Genomic DNA, 22,632 nt, shown 5'->3' with positions numbered 1-22,632 from the left:
ATGTTACCCCACTCTTCCACCAAGGCACCTGCATTTCTTGGGAGAATGGCCCTAGCCCTCACCCTCCGAGCCAACAGGTCCCAGACGTGCTCAATGGGATTGAAATCCGGGCTCTTCGCTGGCCATGGCAGAACACTGACATTCCTGTCTTGCAGGAAATCACGCACAGAATGAGCAGTATGGCTGGTGGCATTGTCATGCTGGAGGGTCATGTCAGGATGAGCCTGCATGAAGGGTACCACATGAGGGAGGAGGATGTCTTCCCTGTAACGCACAGCGTTGAGATTGCCTGCAATGACAACAAGCTCAGTTCGATGATGCTGTGACACACCGCCCCAGACCATGACGGACCCTCCACCTCCAAATCGATCCCGCTCCAGAGTACAGGCCTCGATGTAATGCTCATTCCTTCGACGATAAACGCAAATCCGACCATCACCCCTGGTGAGACAAAACCACGACTCCTCAGTGAAGAGCCCTTTTTGCCAGTCCTGTCTGGTCCAGCGACGGTGGGTTTGTGCCCGTAGGCGATGTTGTTGCTGATGATGTCTGGTGAGGACCTGCCTTACAACAAGCCTACAAGCCCTCAGTCCAGCCTCTCTCAGCCTATTGCGGACAGTCTGAGCACTGATGGAGGGATTGTGCGTTCCTGGTGTAACTCGGGCAGTTGTTGTTGCCATCCTGTACCTGTCCCGCAGGTGTGATGTTCGGATGTACCAATCCTGTGCAGGTGTTGTTACACGTGGTCTGCCACTGCGAGGACGATCAGCTGTCCGTCCTGTCTCCTTGTAGCGCTGTCTTAGGCGCCTCACAGTACGGACATTGCAATTTATTTCCCTGGCCACATCTGCAGTCCTCATGCCTCCTTGCAGCATGCCTAAGGCACATTCACGCAGATGAGCAGGGACCCTGGGCATCTTTCTTTTGGTGTTTTTCAGAGTCAGTAGAAAGGCCTCTTTAGTATCCTAAATCTTCATAACTGTGACCTTAATTGTCTACCGTCTGTAAACTGTTAGTGTCTTAACGACCGTTCCACAGGTGCATGTTCATTAATTGTTTATGGTTCATTGAACAAGCATGGGAAACAGTGTTTAGACCCTTTACAATGAAGATCTGTGAAGTTATTTGGATTTTTACGAATTATCTTTGAAAGACATGGTCCTAAAAAAGGGACGTTTCTTTTTTTGCTGAGTTTACTTTACTAGAACGATACCATAGCAGAACAGATGTTACATTGAAATGTAATGTGTGTAAAAACACAAAGTGGACGTTGGATAGTTTGTTTACCGTTGTCGTTGCCCAGGTGGAAGTATCCATCAACGAGTGAGGCCCCGTTGTTGAAGTGCTGGGTCATGTGATCCAGCCAGTTGGCCTCCACCCCTTTGACCCCCTCGTCACGGAGTTGAACCCTCAGCGGTACCTTCACAGTGTAGTACTTCAGTTGGCCCTCACGGTCAGTTGGGTGGTGGAACAGGGCTAGCAGCTCCACCCCTGAGAACACAGAACACTCAATCTCAATCTCTTTAGATTGTGCTGACATGAAACATGTCATGCAACAGAGATTCATAACGTGACAGAGTTGATACTTTGTAACAGAGGTGATTTATAACACTTAACAGAGTTGACTCATACCCCATAACAGAGGTGATTTATGACACATAACAGAGTTGACTCATACCCCCATAACAGAGGTGATTAATAACACATAACAGAGTTGACTCATCATCATTTTTCCACAATCCCCTCCCAAAGGCTTGTGCCTCAATTGAAATGGTCCATTAATATGGACCAATGCATACAAATTTGGATGGACTGTTGTTTTGGCAGCAGCCATTTAAATCAATTGCGGCATAATCTTCTCTTTTTAATGCTAATATCTGCCATTCCCATGTGAACCAGACGGAGGGCCAGAATGTGTTAGACTCCCACACACGAAGACTCACAAAAGATGCACGCACGCACGCCTCACACACACAGAGTGCATCAGAGGGGACCATGGTTCAGTTGCTCTGGTTTTCTGTCAGTCATTCAGTCAGACACCCAGGAAGATTGAATCATTTATATCCATTTCCTTTCTGCCACGTCTGACTGATGTGACAGCTGGCCACCAAATTCCCAAAATCCTGTCGTTTTCCACTCTTCAAAGCTCCAGAATGACAACTGAATGACAGTAATGCATCACAACTGTCCCTGCATACGTTAGAGAAACTACAAACTTATTGAAAACCAAGCCAAGTCAATACAACAAAGTCACTCTACTAATCTTCATTTTTCTGTTTTTTTTCCTCCCAAAAGAGTGAATTTAAATGAGGCTTTCACATGATATTAAAGTTGATGTTTACTCGTTCAAGGCCAGCGGTTTTGAGGAACTGCTGGCTTCACCATTCCACTAAATGCTCTGTGTCTGCAATGTGTCACAGACCGTTTATAATTTATGCATAGCTGACAGACCTTGCACTAATGCATCCGACTAAACCAGACAGCTCAATGGTAACGCATTTAAAGATGAGATAATTGTGGTAAAATGTGCAACATACATTTTATAACAACACTTATAACAATTTGCGGCATAGGTTATTTCCATTTGACAGCTAGCTTTGTATGCTAGGTTAAGTCTGAGTTACGGTAGAGGTATGACCTGGAGATAAAGATAATCCAGGGTCCATACCTATCAGATCATTCCCACATGATGACCACTTCACAACGCAACTGTGTCGACAATTTCAGCATCAGGGGCATCAAAGTTAAACAAATATTTGAGGATCGCCCTTGACTTGCCCTGAGATTTGGATGGCGATAACACAAACAGTAGGGTGTATTGGCTATTGAGACCTGCCAGGTCACAGTCACATGGAAAATGGCAGACCTGCTATGAGACGATACCTTGTGTGGTCCAATCATTTGAGAAAATCGACGACTAACGAGTAAACGAGCGCATGAACGCAATTACAACATTCCAAATGGGTCTCCTTTTAAAGTCTGGTCTGATGGATGCCTGTCCAAGTCACAAGGTCAGGCCCCATAATCCTTACTGGTAATGTGTACTGTACAGAACCACTGTTGAACATGACAGCATCTGTTCTGCTAATCCACCCTTCTCAACACTGATCTAATCAGGACTAACATTTCATAATAAATACATGCTCAAATCAACATGTAGGCCAGCTTTCTCTGCAACGTGATTTTTAGTTGGAGAGTGGTTAGCTTTATACTGCTTCATTTCTAAGAGGTAACGGCAATAATGTGAGTGACCATTGTGATGTTTGTCCAATCTCTGTCTTTTTTTATACCATCACTTCCTCCTCTCACACCTGTGATCCCACAGGAATGTTCTCAGCACTAGTTTCAATAACCTCAACGGTCTTTGATGCTATTTTATAGCACGTCGGTTTCAAGTCCCAGTTTCACTTCTGACTGTTGGCTTGTGACCCTGTTCCCTGTTCCACATTCTGCTGTTCAGGAGGATTATGGGGGCAAAGCCACCCAGAACTGAGACTTTGAGTCAATTTCAGCAGAGAGCATTAGCGAAGAGGACAAGGGCACTTGGCACATGGTCACACACCATGCTGGCTATGCTGTGGTGGTGGTGGTGGTGTGAACTGTGGAGGTTTGGGGAGGAGGGAGGAGGCTGAGTGAGGTAGGGGGGGGGATTATCTCACTGCAGTACACACTTGAGGGACGTCCAGATGGACCAGGGTGCTGCGTCTACAGGGAGCCAAGTATGTATGGGCACACACGCACAGAGGGGAGCAATCAACACACATGCACATTTTATGAGCACGATTTCCAACTGGGGTTGAAAGAGAATGTGTGTGAGAGAGAGAGAAGAGCTGTCCATCTGGTATTCTAAGATGCTGAAATATGCTAATTTAATCCAACTTTATGCTGCACCACAGTCTGAGGAAATTGAAGAACCATTTATGCGGTTTCAAGTTGAATCTTGCCTGGCATACTGTATACAAATCCAATTACATAGTAACAAATGGAAATCTGACAATACTCACCATTGGGTCTCTGAGTGTGACGGCTTGGTTTCTCCTTCAGTTCTATGACGTTTGTCTTGTTATTGTTGTGTGTCAGTGTGTCTTCCACTATAACATCCTGATCATCATCTTGCTTTCTCTCTGTGGATGGTGTTATGGGAAGAGAGGACCTCCCATCATGGTTGCTTTCCCCGACAGTGGTCTCACTCCCCCCAGTGTCCCTAGTCTGGTCCTCCCCCTCCCCACCCTTACATGAGGAGCCTTGGCCCTCATCATCCCCAGTGTCCATCGCCTGCTCCTGGGCTCCTGGTTCTCCATTGTTCCGAGGGCTAGTGGGGCTTCGGCTGCTCAGGGAGCCTAGCATGGAGCTGGGGCTGGAGTGGAGGGAGAGGGAGGGCGTCTCTGGTTCTCTGGTCTGGGTACCTCGTACCCCACACGGCTCCTGGATGAAGCCCACAAACATGACCCCCTGGTCTGCAGCATCCTGGATCTGCTGGAGAGACAGACAGCAAACAACCGCCTTAGAGAGATCCTTGGACGACCTGACTTTTACAAATACAACTTAATAATACCAACCTTTCGTACTGTATGCTCTGTTATGATGGACTGTTATTTAAGATCATGTTGGCTAATCATGAGTCGATCAATGTTGTAGCTTGTCTTCAATGGACTTTCTAAAAAATGTGTGATAATCTTGAAACACAATCTAGAACATAAGCACACATTGCTAAGTCATACCATTATAGATCCATAGCTATTTTTTCACCCTGAATTTCCCCCATTTCCTCCCTATTTTATCAACCAAATGGATTCCAGGGGAACTGTTTACATACCTGGTATTATCATAGAACTATAGAGGCACTCCCCCTCCCTCCACCCCTCTTCCCAGCATCAGCCATTCAAATTGAACTAGAGCTGATTGGATTGCAATGGCTCCAGCCCTGGCAGGACTGCATCCCAAATCAAGCATTGCTTTTCCCATTTCATTGTCATCTGGCATTTTATGTCAATATTGGGATTTTCCATCAAAATGAAATTGAAATGTTAACTGTCAAGCAGTGTTAATGATGCCATTCTCCACTCACATTCTGTCACAAGATCCAGCCAGAGGCAGTACATTCTGCTATCTGCAGCCGGGGACCAGGAGAATCCAAATCAAATCAGCACGGGTGCCATATCACAGGTTATCCTCTATGAAATGAAACTGTAAAACAGTCACATCGTTTCCTAGCTCCATTGCTTAATATCTATTGAACGTTCACTCAGCACTTGCACATTTTTATTCCCAGACAAATTGCAAAATGGAATTGCCAAGACGAAAATAAAAATATTGTATCTCATTTGAGGGTAACGTTGCCAGTCAATGAGGGAGAGGGATCATTTCTACTGTGTGTGTGTGTGTGTGTGTGTGTGTGTGTGTGTGTGTGTGTGTGTGTGTGTGTGTGTGTGTGTGTGTGTGTGTGTGTGTGTGTGTGTGTGTGTGTGTGTGTGTGTTATCGTGGGTCGACTCAGGTGTGAAGGTAATGGATAGCCTTTGAAATGGTCCGCATTGAATGGAAAATCACACTGCTGTGTATTGCACATGCTCAGGTCAGAGAAACAGGTAAACGTCATATGTTTCTGTTACATTGCCATTTATAATGACAAGTCTCTTTGCTTTTAATAGACGTCTGTGATATCTCCTAATATAATGTGGTTATGGCCATCAGCTTGCTTGAGAGTGGTTAGTGCTAACATGTCTTCACTGCAGAATAAGAGCAGCCCTCTGTTAAGACTTTCATTTTCCAGTTCTACATAGGCTACATATTTCCTATTTTCCAGATATTAGAGAGAGTGCTCCAGGAGAGGAGAGTTTGAAGGTCAGAATGAAACTCTGGTCCTCAGGCGACTGGCCGGCTGAATTGATACTCCCCAATGTTTTATTAAAACTAAGGACCGTCTCGTCTACTGGCTGTGGAAAGCGAGTCGAGATAAAGAAGAAACCCAACAGATAAGTTTTTGCCCACAGCGCCTTTACGACTTATAGGCTGGTCAGTTGTGTCTGTGATCTGAGTCCACTATACCCTTTTCACACTATCATGCCACCTGAACAAAACTGTGCAGCCTTAATATTTTCGTTCACATCGATGTCCTTTTCAGCACAGTTGTGGATGCCTAACCACTAACCAGGCCAAGCTCAGTACGGCTTGGCTTGGCTCAGCTCGTCTCAGTAGTGTGACAGGGCCTTATCTGAGGCTCACCTTCTTGACATAGCCCTGGATGAGCTCAGGGGTGGGCACCTGGTCGGTAGACAGACACTGCTCCAGCTGCAGATGGTAGGGAGCACAGCTTGACTGGCTCTTCTCCAACCTGCGGTAGCAGCCCACACAGCGGGAGAGAGAGGAACAACACATTTCAGCCACAGTCACTTCAGTCATGCACGATACAGACATACACCACATTCTGTAATACATATCTGAAATGGTTGCACAGAGAAATCCTTGGAAATTAAGTATTTATGGATTTATGAAAATCATTTATTAATAAATCGCATATGAGCCGTGTTAATGTAATTGTTGGCCTGTATGACAAAAAAAAAGAAGAAGCACTTAACATAGACACAAATCAGGATTGAAAGGGGCACATTAGGGTGGGATAGGAAACTCAATGCAATACAATTCTTGTCTTGTTTTTCCACTTATCAGTATTGTGGGTGGATGGAATCTATTTATATGGGTCTGGATTTTTCTATTTTCTCTGGAGGAAATCCCACAGCTAGCCCTGGAGGAGGCCAATGCCCCAGCTTCCATCGCTCTGCTTCACCTCTCATCCTGTTGACAACACGGATAAGACCCTTCCACCCTCGCCACAGCATGTGTGTGTATGTACAGTACCTACCTGTGCGTGTGTGTGTGCGTGCGTGTGTGTGTGTGCGCGTGTGTGTGCGCGTGTGTGTGTGCGTGTGTGTGTGCGTGTGTGTGTGTGTGTGTGTGTGTGTGTGTGTGTGTGTGTGTGTGTGTGTGTGTAAGGAGAGTTTAAACATTATCACATGCAGCCCAGGCCTAGCTCTCTCTCTGTCACACGGACTTCACAACACAGCGGGAACCTGAGTCATCACTCACAGTCAACAACACCCCACAGAAGTCAGACATCAATGTCACGCAAGTCCCCCATCATTATGCAACTTATCCCAGATCAAATGTCAGTAGCAAACTGTGTCAAGGAAAATCTGCGCATTGGATGCTCTGAATCAGGTAGAGGTTTTTGCAAACTTACTGTGCAATTCACAGCACCGTGAAGCGCCAATGTAAAGGAAAACCTTTGAATTCTTGCTATTTGATTTCCACGTTCTGTTATTGGAAATCATGAAAAGCAGATTGGATCTGTAAACTTGAGGAGGGCTCAAATCCATAATGGACAAAGTGGGAGAAAATAACTAGTCTCCCATCGCCTCTCTTGAGGTAAGGACTTCTTAAAAAAATAGCCCCATCACCTGCAGTCCATTTTGTCAGTGTGAAACAGGTTACTTGCATTCAACCCCATAGATCTGCTGTCTACCGCCAGGCCGCTAGAGTAAGTGTCAAACGCATGCCTGGCTCCAGCCTGCAGCTGGCCTGACTGCAGCCTCCTCCTGGGTGTACGTCTGCCGGACTTCCCACTCCTTATGCAGACTGCTGCTGCTATCTATTCAGCTGCACTGTCAGTCAGGTTCAACCGTTCAAGGTTCTGTATCCCGGACCACAGGGAGTATTAATGGCACAGTCTGGGATTTGGAATCTGGGGATGGTTATTTTAATTCTTGATATGGTGGGCCGTGATGAAGTTTTTTTGAAACCCAGAATGTAGCTTTAAACCCAGAAGCCCTCACATCGGGCGCCAAAATCGCAATTCCAAAAATCACAATCTCCATGACAACGGCTCGGACAGGATCCACCATCGAACCTGTGTTTAGCAATCTTTCATCCCTGGCCTTTAATAATATAGCACATCTTTTTCTAATGTCAGCTTTTCACAGAGTCATGAATAATTTCTTTGGACGAATCCCCTCTAATGGTTTCTGGTCCATACAGCTCTCTCCCCGAGCACATGTGAATTCTACAATTATCCAATAGATGATGAATATATCCCATCAGACACTGCCTGCTGAACTGTAACCCCGCTACGCCGCAACCAAATTGAACATTGGGAAATTTGACAGTTGACATTTGAAAATTAAAATGGTCCTATCCATTCTCTCTGATCCGCAGATTTGAGCAGGTTACCACGGTCACCAGCGACAAATCACAGTCAAAGAGACAACAGGCTTTTAAAGTTATGGCCTACTTAAAGATGCACTCCAGGATCTTAAGCACAACAAATTCGGAGCGTATAGTACAAATTGGATTGAAAACATATCATTGCAAAAAAAAATCGACAACATTTGCAGGACATAACATATCATACAAAATGAATGACGTACTGTAGTACCCAATTTGATGACATAGTACACAAAAAAAAGGGACCACTTTTGGCTCGTGAGCGCCACTTTCAAAACTACTGGCTGAAATTATACAAGTTTGAGAGTTTATCTTGAACTAAATAGTTGTTCCAGGTGACAGCGTTTAACATGAGCAATACTGGCTCCCAGCTCTATATAAGCTACCTGCCCCTGTGTAATTCCTGGCTCTAGAAGCTTTTGCAATGTCACACTACTGTGCAGCTATACCCTTGTTCACTGAGGCTTTACAATTGAGGCTAATACTGTAGAAAATTGGCTGGGATTGTATCCAAAGAGACATTGTGTGCATACTAAACACAGCACATCCAGCTGCTGCTAAGCATAGCCTAGCTGCTGTTCTTGTTCTGGTTCTCACACACACACACTATCTCTCCCCCTCTGTCTGTCTCTCCTTCTGTCTGTCTCCAGCTGACGCATAGCGCACTGCAGAGCGAAGAAGACACTTTTGGGTCTGTTTGCTTTGGGAGAGTGATGAATGGTTGCGCTGTCATCTGCAGTTTTCGCTCCCTGATTCAAGGGACTGACAAGGGAATAGGAGAGGAAGATGCTACCTGCTTGATTTTTTTGGTTCTTTCTCTTTTATCCCCCCCCTTCCCCCTGGGGCTGGTGCTGATGTGAGCAGCCGTCTCCACGGTGACAGACGCTGAGATAAAGCAGGACGGTTTGGCCGGAGCCATCAAAGGATGGCAGCCCTTTCCCCTTTCTCTCTTTCTAACTCCCGCTCGTTCACACTCCAGCTGTGATCGTGTTTTCTCTCTCTACCGCTTTCTATTCCTCTCCTCATATTCTTTTTTTTTCCTTCAGAGGAAGGCAACCATGTCAGTGTGTAAAAACCATGCTGCTGCCCATTCATCCATCCCTTTTCATACAAAATCAATATTTATGTGCTCCCAGCATAGGATTAGTGTCTGGAACTTGTTTGTGAGTGGGTTTTGTGTAGAGACAGTGGGAGAGGGGTGAGATGTATTTCCCTAGACCTTAGGAGCTCATTAATGGGCACAGGCTGTCTTTAGAAAGAAGGCAAGAGCCACCTGATTGGATGGATTGTTGTGCTTTACAACTAACTAAATCCTTCACCTGTACCAGCCAAATGGTTTGATCCTTTCAAGACAACACTAGGCAACCAGGAAGCACAAAACAAGAACAACAGGGCAAGGAGCCTAAACCCCAATATACTGAGGAATGTACAGGAATTATTTGTCCATGTTTGGAATTATTTATTTTAGGAATCTTGAGATGAATTCCTGGATCATAATTCAACGAGAGGAGAGTCCAGAGATTTATGGAGTGTGGCGTCACTGTCCGACCCCAGGGCTCTGGATCCACGAGAGAGAACAGACCAGGCCATAAAACACTGTTAAGAGGGGAGGGTGAGAGGTTCAACTGCTGCTCTAACCTCTCTGTGGGGAAAGTGACTAGTGAGTGTCTGGTTCTACTTCACACAGGCAGTCATTCCCAGAGACAGACCTGCATGTGTCCTAACACTCCCCCGAAAAAAACGCATGAAACCGCTGTCCTTCATAACAGCCAGCTGGTAGAACACGGGGCATACGAGGCAAGCCAGACAGGGCTTCAGCCGGAAACCACCACTACCAGCACCACCCCGCCATGCCCTTCACATACACTTGGAGTAAAACCATGCCCTGATCCAAGCTGACTCTCACCCAGGGCTCGCGACACTGACAGGTGCCCGGGTGGAGGGCAGACGGGGGGGGCAGCTGTGACTTTGGCCCATTCCACATGTTGTCCGGAGCATCGAAAGCTTGAAAAGAGATTATTTGCTTGCTAATGACCAAAACAACAGCCCTGTGACAGCTAGCCCAAAACAACCTCTGTAATACCACTGTCTACATCCATGTAGTAATATACATTTTGATTTGCTGTACATATTACGTAATGACAAAGCTTACACAAACACAAATGTATTGACCCTGGATAAGGCTTATGCTAATTGTGTCAATGTAGGTGCTCTGAATAAGTGCAATGTGTATGTACTCGTACCCATCATCGAGTCGGATCAGCACGGCCCTGTAGAGCTGGTGCTGGGGGCTGACTGCGTCGGAACCACAGGGATGAATGAAGGGGTGAATGGCAACTAGGGAGAAGCCCTGCTGGTACAGGTCCTGGAGCTGGGCTGGGAGCTCCCGCACAGACGAAAGACACAGTGTAGATGAGCCATCTGAAAGACAGGGAACGAGAAAAGGTACAGATTCAGAAGAACGTGTGTGGTTGCTTCAGGTGTTTTGTCATGGTAGTGGAAGTTATAGTGATAGTACTGACTATAGTAGTAGTAGTAGTAGTAGTAGTAGTAGTCCAGTGAATGATACTCAAATTCAGGTAAACGTGATAAACAGAGAGGAGATTCAGCAACTTTTGGAGGACAATGGAATTCAATAAATAAAAGCTTCTTTATTGTTAAAAGTAGAACCGAAGCGTTTCGGCTTTTGGACTTCCTTAGGACTTTTAAACATGCACAGGGAACGATCATGGACAACTAAGAAAAGTCTCACAAAAAGGTTACATTCAAATGGAATCTAGTTGAACTCATCCATGACCATGTCAAATAGAGATACGGAGGGAGGTCAACTAAATTGCCTAACAGAAAACATCCCTATCAAATGTCATAATACTTTACTGCAGTACAACAACCCAAACGTAAGCAGGACCGGATGTCAGTGTTGATCCACGGAGCATTTTCAGTTTGTTTTGGCAATTAGCATCATGCCTTTGGCTTTGGCTCCCTGGTCTGAGAGTTAATAAGACAGGATGAAAATCCAATCAAAGCTGACTGTTTAGCTCTATGATACGAGCCGCTTTCCGAGGAGAGCTTTGATGCCTTCTCGACAGGGCTTAACCTCCCAATAGCAATAGCAGTGGTGAAGACAGACGCTTGGAATTAACAAGATAGTAGACTCGCTGAGTGACCAGATATTTTGACGTGGGGGGAGAAGGAAGGGGGGTTGGGGGTGTATTTTAAGCCTAGTCGTCTCCAGTCATCTCAGCTTAATCCAAGCAGCTCGTCCAAGCCATCCACAGCTCCCAAAACACGCTGTGAGGCGACATTTAAACAGGTCCAAACAGTTGGCCCGCTTGGGAGACAGTCAAGACAAAGAGCAGGATGGAGGGAAGGAGGAGGAGAGGAGGGGTGCAGAGTCTGGTGTAATCTGTCACCTGAAACAAGTTGTGGGAATGTCACTGCTGGTAATTGGAATCAATGCGGCATAAAGTGGGAAGAAAAAGGCAAAGTCCATGGGAACGTCAGAACGGAAAGAATATGAGAGGTCACGGTCAGGGAAGGATCATTTGGTCATAGAGAAATACTCACAACTTCATATCAATAACAAGAAAATGCTTAGGACAAAATTAGTGTAACTCACACATTAGCATTTGTGGTTGAATAGATCCAACAGAGTGATGGTGCTATAGACATGGGTTCACTCAAGCGAAATGATGAAGTTAGTGTTTTCCCAGTCAAACTACAAATCAAAAAGACATACTGTGCATGTTTCTATTTGCCAATTACTTTGGTTGATACATTTCACTGTGTTAACTGCGTGTCTGTGAATTAATATAACAACTCAATTGTTCTACCAGTCTATAGTACACTACTGTAACACAATAGTGTGTCTTTCAATACAGTGTATCGGGTTTCCCAAACTCTGTCCTGGGCCGAATAACCAAGTCATCATCAAGCTTTGATTATTTGAATCTGCTCTGTAGTGCTAGGGAAAACAATAAAACGTGCACCCGGGGGGCCCCAGGACCGAGTTTGGGAAACCCTGCAGTATATCACCAGTACAACAATAGAGGAAAGGGGAGCAGTGGTGCACGCCTTGTATTGCCAACCAGGAAACAGCAGCATTGTGGAGGAGATGAAAGCTAATTCAGTGAGGATCTGAAGTCTCTCCTGGGCTTGGAACCAGAGGTTCATTGTGAAACAGCTACAAAAAATCCTCTGTCCCCTCAGGCCAGTAACTGGTTGGCTAAAAATATCCCCACATTTTCTCAATCACACTCTGTCCTACTCCGACACAATACAGGAGCTCCCAGAGCTAAAAGGCATGACAGAGAAAAGAAATAGGCCACCCTCTCAAAATGTGTGGAACATTTTTTTTCTGCCCTACTGCCGTTGGAAATGTAATTAATCCTTCTGTGATCTGTGATTTTATTTTCCTGTTTTGGTGATCCACAAACTCTTTGCCCTTTCCCTTGAGGCTTGGTTCTATGCTGTGTATGTATGCTGGGTCTGTGAGATGGTGGATATATAATAAAGTGACTAGAATTCTCTCTGCTTACTTTTTGAACACTCCATTGAGATGAGTAAATATAGAATGTTTTTCATTAAGAGCCAATGGAAACACACCCATAGGGGACTTCTTAAGTTGCCTCTAATGGCTATGAGAGCTGATCCTGAAATCGAATCCAAAAGCCTTCATACGGTGACCAACCGATATGTATATTTAACATTCACACGTCTCTTTTGAAGCCTAATGCAGGGTAATGCGAGGTCTCACAAAAATGTGTGATGCGGTGAGAGCGTTTATTTGGCGATAAGACCCTGTTATCCATACAGAAACCCATTTTTTTAAGTAGATAAATTCAGATTTGATTTTGTGCAGTTTATGTATATCTCAAGTCAATGTTTGCGTTTAATATCGTAAACGTGAGGGCCCTTGTTTGAAAAGCCCATATTCAGACTGAGGCAGTCTGGTTAATGTTATCAACAAATAGGAAGCCAATTTCTTTTCCCTTTTTTGTTTACCCAGAAAATAAATTAACTTACATAAACAGAAGGAAAAAAATGAATCGTACCTTGACAAATAATGAAAGAAAAGGCTCCTGGCTGACAGCCAATAAATTGGTTTTCTGTAAAATTCTGTTAGCACGGAGTCATCAAACAAAATACACCCATTTAAGAATGAAGAGAAAACAAAATGTGGGATTTTTTTTTAAATGATCTTCTTTTCCAGGGTATGTCCACACACAGCCATATTAGATGAAAATAAGTTTAACTGTTGGATCCTATTTTTGTAGAAATAAAAAGTTATTAGTTTAGTTGATCTTCTTTACATGGCAACTGCCTGGCATTGATCACATGTGCACATTAATACATTTTCTTGTGTGTGAGTCATCCTCAAGAACATGATGATCCAAACAAGTTTCAAATACTTTTCAATCATCTTGGTCCTACTACACAATACATTATAGTGATATACAGAGCTTTCGGAAAGGATTCAGACCCCTTGACTTATTCTACAATGTATTAAATTAAAACAATTCCTCAGCAATCTACACAAAATACCCCATAATGACAAAGTGAAAAAAAGAACAAAAAAACCTTATTTACATAATTATTCAGACCCTTTGCTATGAGACTCGAAATTGAGCTCAGGTGCATCCTGTTTCCATTGATCATCCATGAGATGTTTATACAACTTGATTGGAGTTCACCTGTGGTAAATTAAATTGATTGGATATGATTTGGAAAGGCACACACCTGTCTATATAATGTCCCACGGTTGACAGTGAATGCCAGAGCAAAAAACATGCCATGAGATCGAAGGAATTGTCCATAGAGCTCCAAGACAGGATTGTGTTGAGGCACAGATCTGGGGAAGGGTAGCAAAACATTTCTGCAGCATTGAAGGTCCCCATGAGCACAGTGGCATCCATCATTCTTAAATGTAAGAAGTTTGGAACCACCAAGACTCTTCCTAGAGCTGGCTGCCCGGCCAAACTGAGCAATCGGTGGAGAAGGGCCTAGGTCGGGAGGTGACCAAAAACCTGATGGCCACTCTGACAGAGCTCCAGAGTTCTTCTGTGGAGATGGGAGAACCTTCCAGAAGGACAACCATCTCTGCAGCACTCCATCAATCAGGCCTTTATGGTAGAGTGGCCAGACAGAAGCTACTCCTCAGTAAAACGGACATGACAGCCCGCTTGGAGTTTGCCAAAAGGCACCTAAAGTACTCTCAGACCATGAGAAACAAGATCTCTGATCTGATGAAACCAAGATTGAACTCTTTGGCCTGAATGCCAAGCGTCGTGTCTGGAGGAAACCTGGCACTATCCCTACGGTGAAGCATGGTGGTGGCAGCATCATGCTGTGGGGATGTTTTTCAGTGGCAGGGATTGGGAGACTAGTCAGGATCAAGGAAAAGATGAACGGAGCAATGTACAGATATATCCTTGATGAAAACCTGCTCCAGAGCTCTCTGGACCTCAGACTGGGGCAAAGGTTCACCGTCCAACAGGACAACAACCCTCAGCTCACAACCAAGACAACGCAGGAGTGGCTTCGGGACAAGTCTCTGAATGTCCTTGAGTGGCCCAACCAGAGCTTTACGCACAATTTCTTCGACCTCATGGCTTGGTAAGCATTTCAGGGTAAGAGCTGCACCTGTTGTATTCGGCAAATGTGAAAAATAAAATTGTATTTTATTTTACTTGAACCCGATCGAACATGGAGAGACCTGAAAATAGCTGTGCAGCGATGCTCCCCATCCAACCTGACAGAGCTTGAGAGGATCTGCAGAGAAGAATGGGAGAAACTCCCCAAATACAGGTGTGCCAAGCTTGTTGTATCATACCCAAGAAGACTTGAGGCTGTAATCGCTGCCAAAGATGTTTCAACAAAGTACTGAGTAAAGGGTCTGAATACTTATGTAAAATGTGATATTTCAGTGTTTTTTTATTTATCAATTTGCAAACATTTCTAAAAACCTGCTTTTGCTTTGTCATTATGGGGTATTGTGTGTAGCTTGATGAGGAAACATGAATGAATTCATTTTAGAATAAGGCTGTAACGTACCAAAATGTGGAAAAGGTCAAGGGGTCTGAATACTTTCCGAATGCACTGTATATTTCACCTAGGCTGTATATTTCACCTGGGTATTCACACTCCTTGACTTTTTTTTTTAACATTTTGTTGTCTTACAGCCTGAAATGTAAATGGATTAAATTTAGATTTTGTGTCACTGGCCTACACACAATACCCCAAAATGTCAAAGTGGAAATATCAGTCGAGCAGTGAACTTCAAACACAAATTCAATCACATAGACCAGAGAGGTTTTCCAATGCCTGGCAAACAAGGGCGTCTATTGGTAGATGTGTGGAAAAAAAGCAGACATTGAATATCACTTTAATAAATGATGAAGTTATTAATTACACTTTGGATAGTGTATCAATACACCCAGTCACTACAAAGATACAGGCGTCCTTCCTAACTCAGTTGCCGGAGAGGAAGGAAACCGCTCAGGGATTTCACAATGAGGCCAATGGTGACTTTAAAACAATTACAGAGTTTAATGGCTGTGAAAGGAGAAAATTGAGGATGGATCAACAACATTGTAGTAACACTGTCATGACCCATATATTTACACCTGATGTGACATACAGTATATTGCGTTATTTTATGGCTGGTTATGACGCATTCATACGTTTCAAAATCTACATTTATTCAAATGTGTCAGATGTAATCACTGCCAAAGGTGATTCTAACATGTATTGACTCTGGGGTGTGAATACTTATGTAAATGAGATATTTCTCAATTTCATTTTCAATACATTTGCAAACATTTCTAAAAACATGTTTTTACTTTGTCATTATGGGGTATTGTGTGTAGATAAATATTTAATCAATTTTGAATTCAGGTTGTGACACAACAATGTGGAATAAGTCAAGGGGTATGAGTAACTTTTTGATGGCACTGTAAATGTGACATATTATACAACGGTGGGTCTAATCCTGAATGCTGATTGGTTAAAAACGCATTCCAGCCGGTGTCTAATTCCACAAGTTACCACCGACTAAATCTATGATGTCAAAATGCCTATTTACTCTGTTCCATCTGACTGCGCAATCTGCTGTCTCATCAGCCCAGCCAGGCAATTTATAAACTTGATCTCGACTATAAAAAGGATCAAGACATTATCTCACATTTATTTTAGACTAACATTCAGATTTCAACAGCGGAGATTTGTATAAACCTTGCTGTCTCTCCAACATTTGCAACATTGTTTCAATATTCAATTTCGACCTCCAGCTGTCCCATAGTAATGAACGTTTTGGGAGTCGGGGTGAGACAGACAGGAAGGTTTTCTCAGCCAGTCAAAATCATGACTCAGCATCATTTTTATGGATATATAAAAATAACTATCAATAAAAAGCAGGTCAAACGAAGTGGAGCTAGTTTGAAGTCTTTCCAGCTTCAGTTTGAATTGATTGTGTTAGCTGTGTTGTTGGCTAGCTCCTTTGAACAAATGTCCTGACGAGAAAGCACATTTTCTATGTCAGGTGAAATCGTGCATCATCAGCTCCTTATGAATGTATCCACATAAATGTCACAGCTTAAACAAATGCAAATGCAGCTACTTCGTTGTTATTCTGGCTGCACTGTTTAACGTGACTGTAAGTTAGCCGTAGTTGGCTAGCTAGCAAGCAAGGGATAAGAACGTTGCCAGCCAATATGGCAATGGAACATTTAGAATGAATGCCTGGGTCGCGTCCGTAAACACAGAACAAAAAGACTGAACGACTGGGTCGCATTTCTGGTAACTGAACCGATAGAAGGAACAGCTTGGGTAGCAACCCTAGATTTGTGTCAGCGCTATTTCTTGTGGAAGGGTGAAATTGTATGAATAAAATCATAAAAATATATTTTTGAATGAAAATGTCAATCATGATTTTAATATGTTGGTAACCCGTTGTATAAAAGTGATTATGCCCTCGAAGTCAGTGTTTGACTTCGTCTCGTGCCTAACACCCGTGCCAATATATCCTCCAAACACTGGCTTCTTGGGCATTATCACTTAATTATATCATGCGAGATATATGTAATCAAAGGTGACATTCAACTAATGTCAGCCCAGGTGAAATATACTCTATCTACAATGGGTAGATGTCACTATTTTGACATCCTCTAATGATACAATGTTGCAGCGCCAACATGTTTACAATATATTAGCATCATACACCCCACTTGCCATACAACATTAAGACATGTATAGACTCTGACATCCCTTATAATGACACCGGCTCAATTGTTTATTCGCCCTCTACCATCAGTTCCATGTAAGCACCGTTGAGCTCGGCTGTTGCACTTCCATCAGTCAATGTGTTAAAAATGAAATGAGTAAATAGGAAATTAATAAGCTGAGAGATTTGAGCGTGTGGGCTCCACCGACGCTCGGTACTCCGCCGCTGGGGGACATGGTTCAATACGATTTGCATGAAACTTGAGTGGGGGAAAATAGACCCGGAATAAATTAGCTATTAGGACTCAGGGAAAAGTGAAATGTTCTTCCTGCTATCTGCTGTTCAGCATCATTTTCCCTCATCACAATTAAAGCGCTGTATATTTTTCTACCACACTAATAACTCATTTTGCTTATGGACAATATCATATTCAAACTGATGTACAAACAACTTGAAGATTATAGTATCATTTCATTCAATTGAAAAAGTTAGCTGCTTTGAGTTCAGGGTATGGGAAGTGGTGTTTTGCATGACAAAACGAGATGCGTACTGTGGAGTAGAATATCCTGAAACCATACAGGAAGGGACCTCCATATTGTAATTTGATTAGGATACCACAATATGTCATCCAAATGACAATGACTAATGTAGCACCGTGCTCAAAATGACAATAGCCGCCACCCCTTCACTATTTCTCCCCCAACGGGAGTACATGGTTGTGTATTGTGGGAATACCTATGGGGCCTACGGGAGTTCATAAAGCCTTACAAATCACCACAGAAGACCATTTAAAATCTGTGTTAACCCACCCTTGCAGTATACTGTAAGTATCCAAAGTACTCATACCCTCATCTGTGTCCAATTAAAATACTCTGTCTCCCTGAACCCTTCTTTCCACTGAGCACAACCTCTGGACCCGTATCCACTCTCCAGGCCCTGCCCTGTGCCATTAGCTTTCATAGACGCATAATGAAAATGCTGGCAGGTCCCCTGTCCGCACCTCTCCCCATTTCTTCCCCCCACCACCCTCCTTCGTTGAGAGCAGAACCTATGGACCATACTTTCCCTCCATCTCTCTCTGCTCTGGGCCTAGCAGTATCATTAGCAGTCCTAGCTCACAGTGCTCCACCGTGGAGCCCCGGGGGCACAGCCTTGTGCCTTAATTACCTAACTAATGAGTCATTGTGAGAGGCCTGCTGGTGCCGTGCATTGGCCCGCCACTCGCTCAGAGGTAAACAAAAATGCACACTCTCTAAGACTTAGGCACACCGACCCCCGGTAAGCACACAATCTCTCAAACACACACAAAGAGACAGACACGCACACACATGTATGCTTGATCTCTCACACGCACACACACGGGCATTCACACCTTGTGCTCCGGCGAAGTGGGAGATAACCAGGAGACAAGCTGCTCCTGTTCCCTTCTCAGATACAGTGTTGAAGATGACCACATTCTAATCATTTAAAACTGAACTACTGCCAGGGGTCATGTTCCAGAGGGAGGAAGAGTCACTGCTAGCCTGCAAGATGTTGTTACAGGTTATGCAAGTCTTATGACAGCTTACACAGTGGCACCGTAACAGACTGCATCATGAGCAGAGTAGGCAGTCATCAAGAGACTGGACCCGTCCGAAGCAGGCATAATCGATGAAGAGCTTTGGTTTAGTGTGTCGTTTGACTAGGCAGTGAGTCTCCAACAAGGACTGCTAAAATGCTCATTTAATTGTACTTTTGAAGTCTAGACAGTGCATTTAAGCATCCATCTGTAGATCACCATGTACATATGCATCCCCTGCTACTTTCAATCTCAGCACAACCACACACAAGCCTATAAAAGAGCGGAAAAGCACAGAGTTAACCAAAATCTCCCTCTTTAAATGTCTAAAGACTGTATGTTGTGACGGCTAAATGAAAAGGCGCTCGGCGACTTGATGGAGGGAAAACTACCTGTAATTTGTTCAGCCTGTAAAAAGGTTTATAAATAGGAAAAAAGGGCTCTCTGGAATAAAGTCTCTCCCTCCATCAGATTTTCTTGACAGGAAGTCTCCGAAGCAAGTTTTCTGAGAAAGTAGATCCGTTGACAGCCCTGTTGCTCGGAGACGGGCAGCTCTTGAGAGACAAGCAGTGTTAAATGAGCAGGCGTTTATCAATGCCCATATGAATCCATTGACGACATTCAGCGGTGCACCACAGCAGACCTGGGTTCAAATAGTATTCTGAATCTTTCAAATACTTTAGCTATGCATGACAGAGGTTGCCTGGCCGCAATTGAACCAATCGAAAATGTTTAAAAAAAAGTGAAAACCCTGCCCACCTGGCAATCCAGGCAGGATCAAGTAAACACTCAAGATCTCAAATACTATTTGAACCCAAGTCTGGCTCCACAACAGTACATGAGTTTCTCCTTCCTCCCTTTAGGTTTGAGTCCATTTCCATAACATTTTCTGACATTAGGGTTCCATTGAAAGAAGCCACACTTGAATAAGAGAAGTGTTCAACGCCAATTGATTGGAAGATCCAAAATTAGAATTGTAAAATATGGAGATTAGAATTTGACAAAGTAGCTTGTGATTAACATAAGGATTAGACCCCTTCAACAAGGCTAGATTTCCATTCCTTATTTACAGGCACCTTGTTCCTGGCATCAAATGCATTTCTGTTTACTCTCAAGTCCATAATCTTCTTTACTTCTGTTCTTGGTTTATATAATGTATGAGAATGTTTTGGGGAGGGATACCAACGACCACAGCTCCAGCTGTGAGAACATTTCTTCTTAGGAAAACATGGGGAATCTGTCTTAGTGAAAAACGAAATAGTTTTTATGTTATCCTCCAGGGTTCATCTATAATGCCTACCGTCTGTGTTTGTACTAGATGTATAAATCACCATCACCATCACTATGACTATGGGGATCATATCTTTCCATATAGAGAGATATTATAAACCACAAGGCTGTATGGTAGGTCTGTCTGGGTACCTGTGGGTGGCTTAGGTTGTGTGTGTGTCTGTTTCTGTATTGTACGTGGGTGGAAGACGGTACCCACATTGATAATGACATGCAAACAGCCCTAGGTCCCCAGCATTCCTCTGGGATCACCAGTTTAAACATCTCATGTAGTGCCCTTGGTACGGAGTATGGAGAACCACCACAACTGCAACTCAATACCTAAAGCCTAGTTAATTAAAAGGTCCAACATTTTAAATAATAACCCAATGGAGTAGAACACCTCAGTGCAGTAGTAGACAATGTAGTGGTATACCTCAGGGCTGAGTACAAGCCCCATCTCAAAGGCTGTGAACTCGAATATGTTTGATGATAAAATGTGGCAACGTAAACTATCAATGAGGTGTTACATGTTTTTCAGCTAAACGCAGGCCTCTTGAGAAACCACATGCAGTGCCTTCAGAAAGTATTCATACCTCTTGAATTATTCCACATTTTGTTGTGCTACAGCCTGAGTTCATAATGGATTACATTTATTTTTTCTCCCCCATTTACATACACCCTATAATGACAAAGTGGAACATGTTTTTAGAAATGTTTGCAAATGTACAGAAAATAAAATACAGAAATCTAATTTACATAAATATACACACCCCTGAGTCAATACATGTTAGCATCGCCTTTGGCAGCGATTACAGCTGTGAGTCTTTTTGGGTAATTCTAAGACATTTGCAAACCTAGATTGTACAATATTTTCATATTATTCTTTAAAAATGTCTTCAAGCTCTGTCAAATTGTTGAATGATCATTGCTAGACAGTCATTTTCAAGACTTGCCATATACTTTCAAGACGATTTTAAGTCAAAACTGTAACTAGGCCACTCAGGAACATTCAATGTCATCTTGGTAAGCTAGTCCAGTGTATATTTGGCTTATGTTGTAGGTTATTGTCCTGCTGAAAGGAGAATTTGTCTCCCAGTGTCTGTTGAAAAGCAGGCTAAACCAGGTTTTCCTCCAGTTCTTTTTATCCTAAAAAAACTCCCTAGTCATTGCCGATGACAAACATACCCATGACATGATGCAGCTACCACCATGCTTGAAAATTTGAACAGTGGTACTCGGTGATGTGTTTTGTTGGATTTGCCCCAAACATAACGATTTCTACTCAGAAATTGCCCCAAAACATTCTGTTTTACTTTCGTGTCTTATTGCAAACAGGATGCATGTTTTGGAATATTTTTATTCTGTACAGACTTCCTTCTTTTCACTCTGTAATTTAGGTTAGTATTGTGGAGTACTACAATGTTGTTGATCCATCCTCAGTTTTCTCCTATCACAGCAATTAAACTCTAACTGTTTTAAAGTCACCATTGGCCTCATGGTGAAATCCCTGAGCGGTTTCCTTCCTCTCCAGCAACTGAGTTAGGAAGGATGCCTGTATCTTAGTGACTGGGTGTATTGATACACTATACAAAGTGTAATTAATAACTTCACCATGCTCAAAGGGATGTTCAATGTCTGCTTTTTCTTACCCATCTACCAATAGTTGCCTTTCTTTGCGAGGCATTGGAAAACCTACTGGTCTTTGTGGTTGAATCTGTGTTTGAAATTCATTGCTCGACTGAGGGACCTTACAGATAATTGTATGTGCGGGGTACAGAGATGAGAGAGTCATTCAAAAAGCATGTTAAACACTATTATTACACACAGAGTGTGAGTCCATGCAAGTTATTATGTGACTTGTTAAGCTAATTTTACTCCTGAACTTATTTAGACTTGCCATAACAAAGGGGTTGAATACTAATTTACTCAAGACATTTCAGCTTTTAATTTTTAATACATTTGTAAAAATGTCTAAAAACATAATTCCACTATGAAATTATAGGGTATTGTGTGTAAGCCAGTGACACACAATCTCAATTTAGTCCATTTTAAATTCCGGCTGTAACACAACAAAATGTGGAAAAAGTCAAGGGGTGAGAATACTTTCTGAAGGCACTAAGTGTTTTCACAACTGTATAGAGTAGATTATCCACTTCTATGTGCAGCCGGCATTGTAAACATGTGTCTGCACCTACACACATGGTGTGAATCATCTCATTGTCTTACATAGCATTAATAAATAACTCTACTCTTCCTCATATTTTCCATAGAGATGCACTAGCATTTACCATAACAAAAGTTAGGGAGGCATATGGGAAACAAGAGGACCCCAAACTCTAACTGATTCCCCTGACTGAGTCTGAA

General features: G+C 43.2%; 1 protein-coding gene across 2 annotated transcripts in view; it reads right to left on the bottom strand.

Moving 5' to 3' along the window:
• The window catches only part of LOC106605274 (raftlin), a 67,072-nt gene that overhangs the window by 25,568 nt on the left and 18,872 nt on the right, over positions 1–22,632 (bottom strand). The window contains exons 3-6 of one of the 2 annotated variants that reach the window (XM_014200731.2): positions 10,462–10,639; positions 6,224–6,332; positions 4,005–4,476; positions 1,288–1,491 (exon numbers count right to left, since the gene is read on the bottom strand). In XM_014200731.2, coding sequence (XP_014056206.2) covers positions 1,288–1,491; positions 4,005–4,476; positions 6,224–6,332; positions 10,462–10,639 — 963 coding nt within the window. The remainder of the gene's footprint in view (positions 1–1,287; positions 1,492–4,004; positions 4,477–6,223; positions 6,333–10,461; positions 10,640–22,632) is intronic. The other variant, XM_014200732.2, reaches the window with a different exon arrangement.

The sequence above is a fragment of the Salmo salar genome, chromosome ssa05, assembly GCF_905237065.1.
Source record: "Salmo salar chromosome ssa05, Ssal_v3.1, whole genome shotgun sequence".
Taxonomy (NCBI): domain Eukaryota; kingdom Metazoa; phylum Chordata; class Actinopteri; order Salmoniformes; family Salmonidae; genus Salmo; species Salmo salar.
This window is presented reverse-complemented; position numbering and strand designations above follow the sequence as displayed.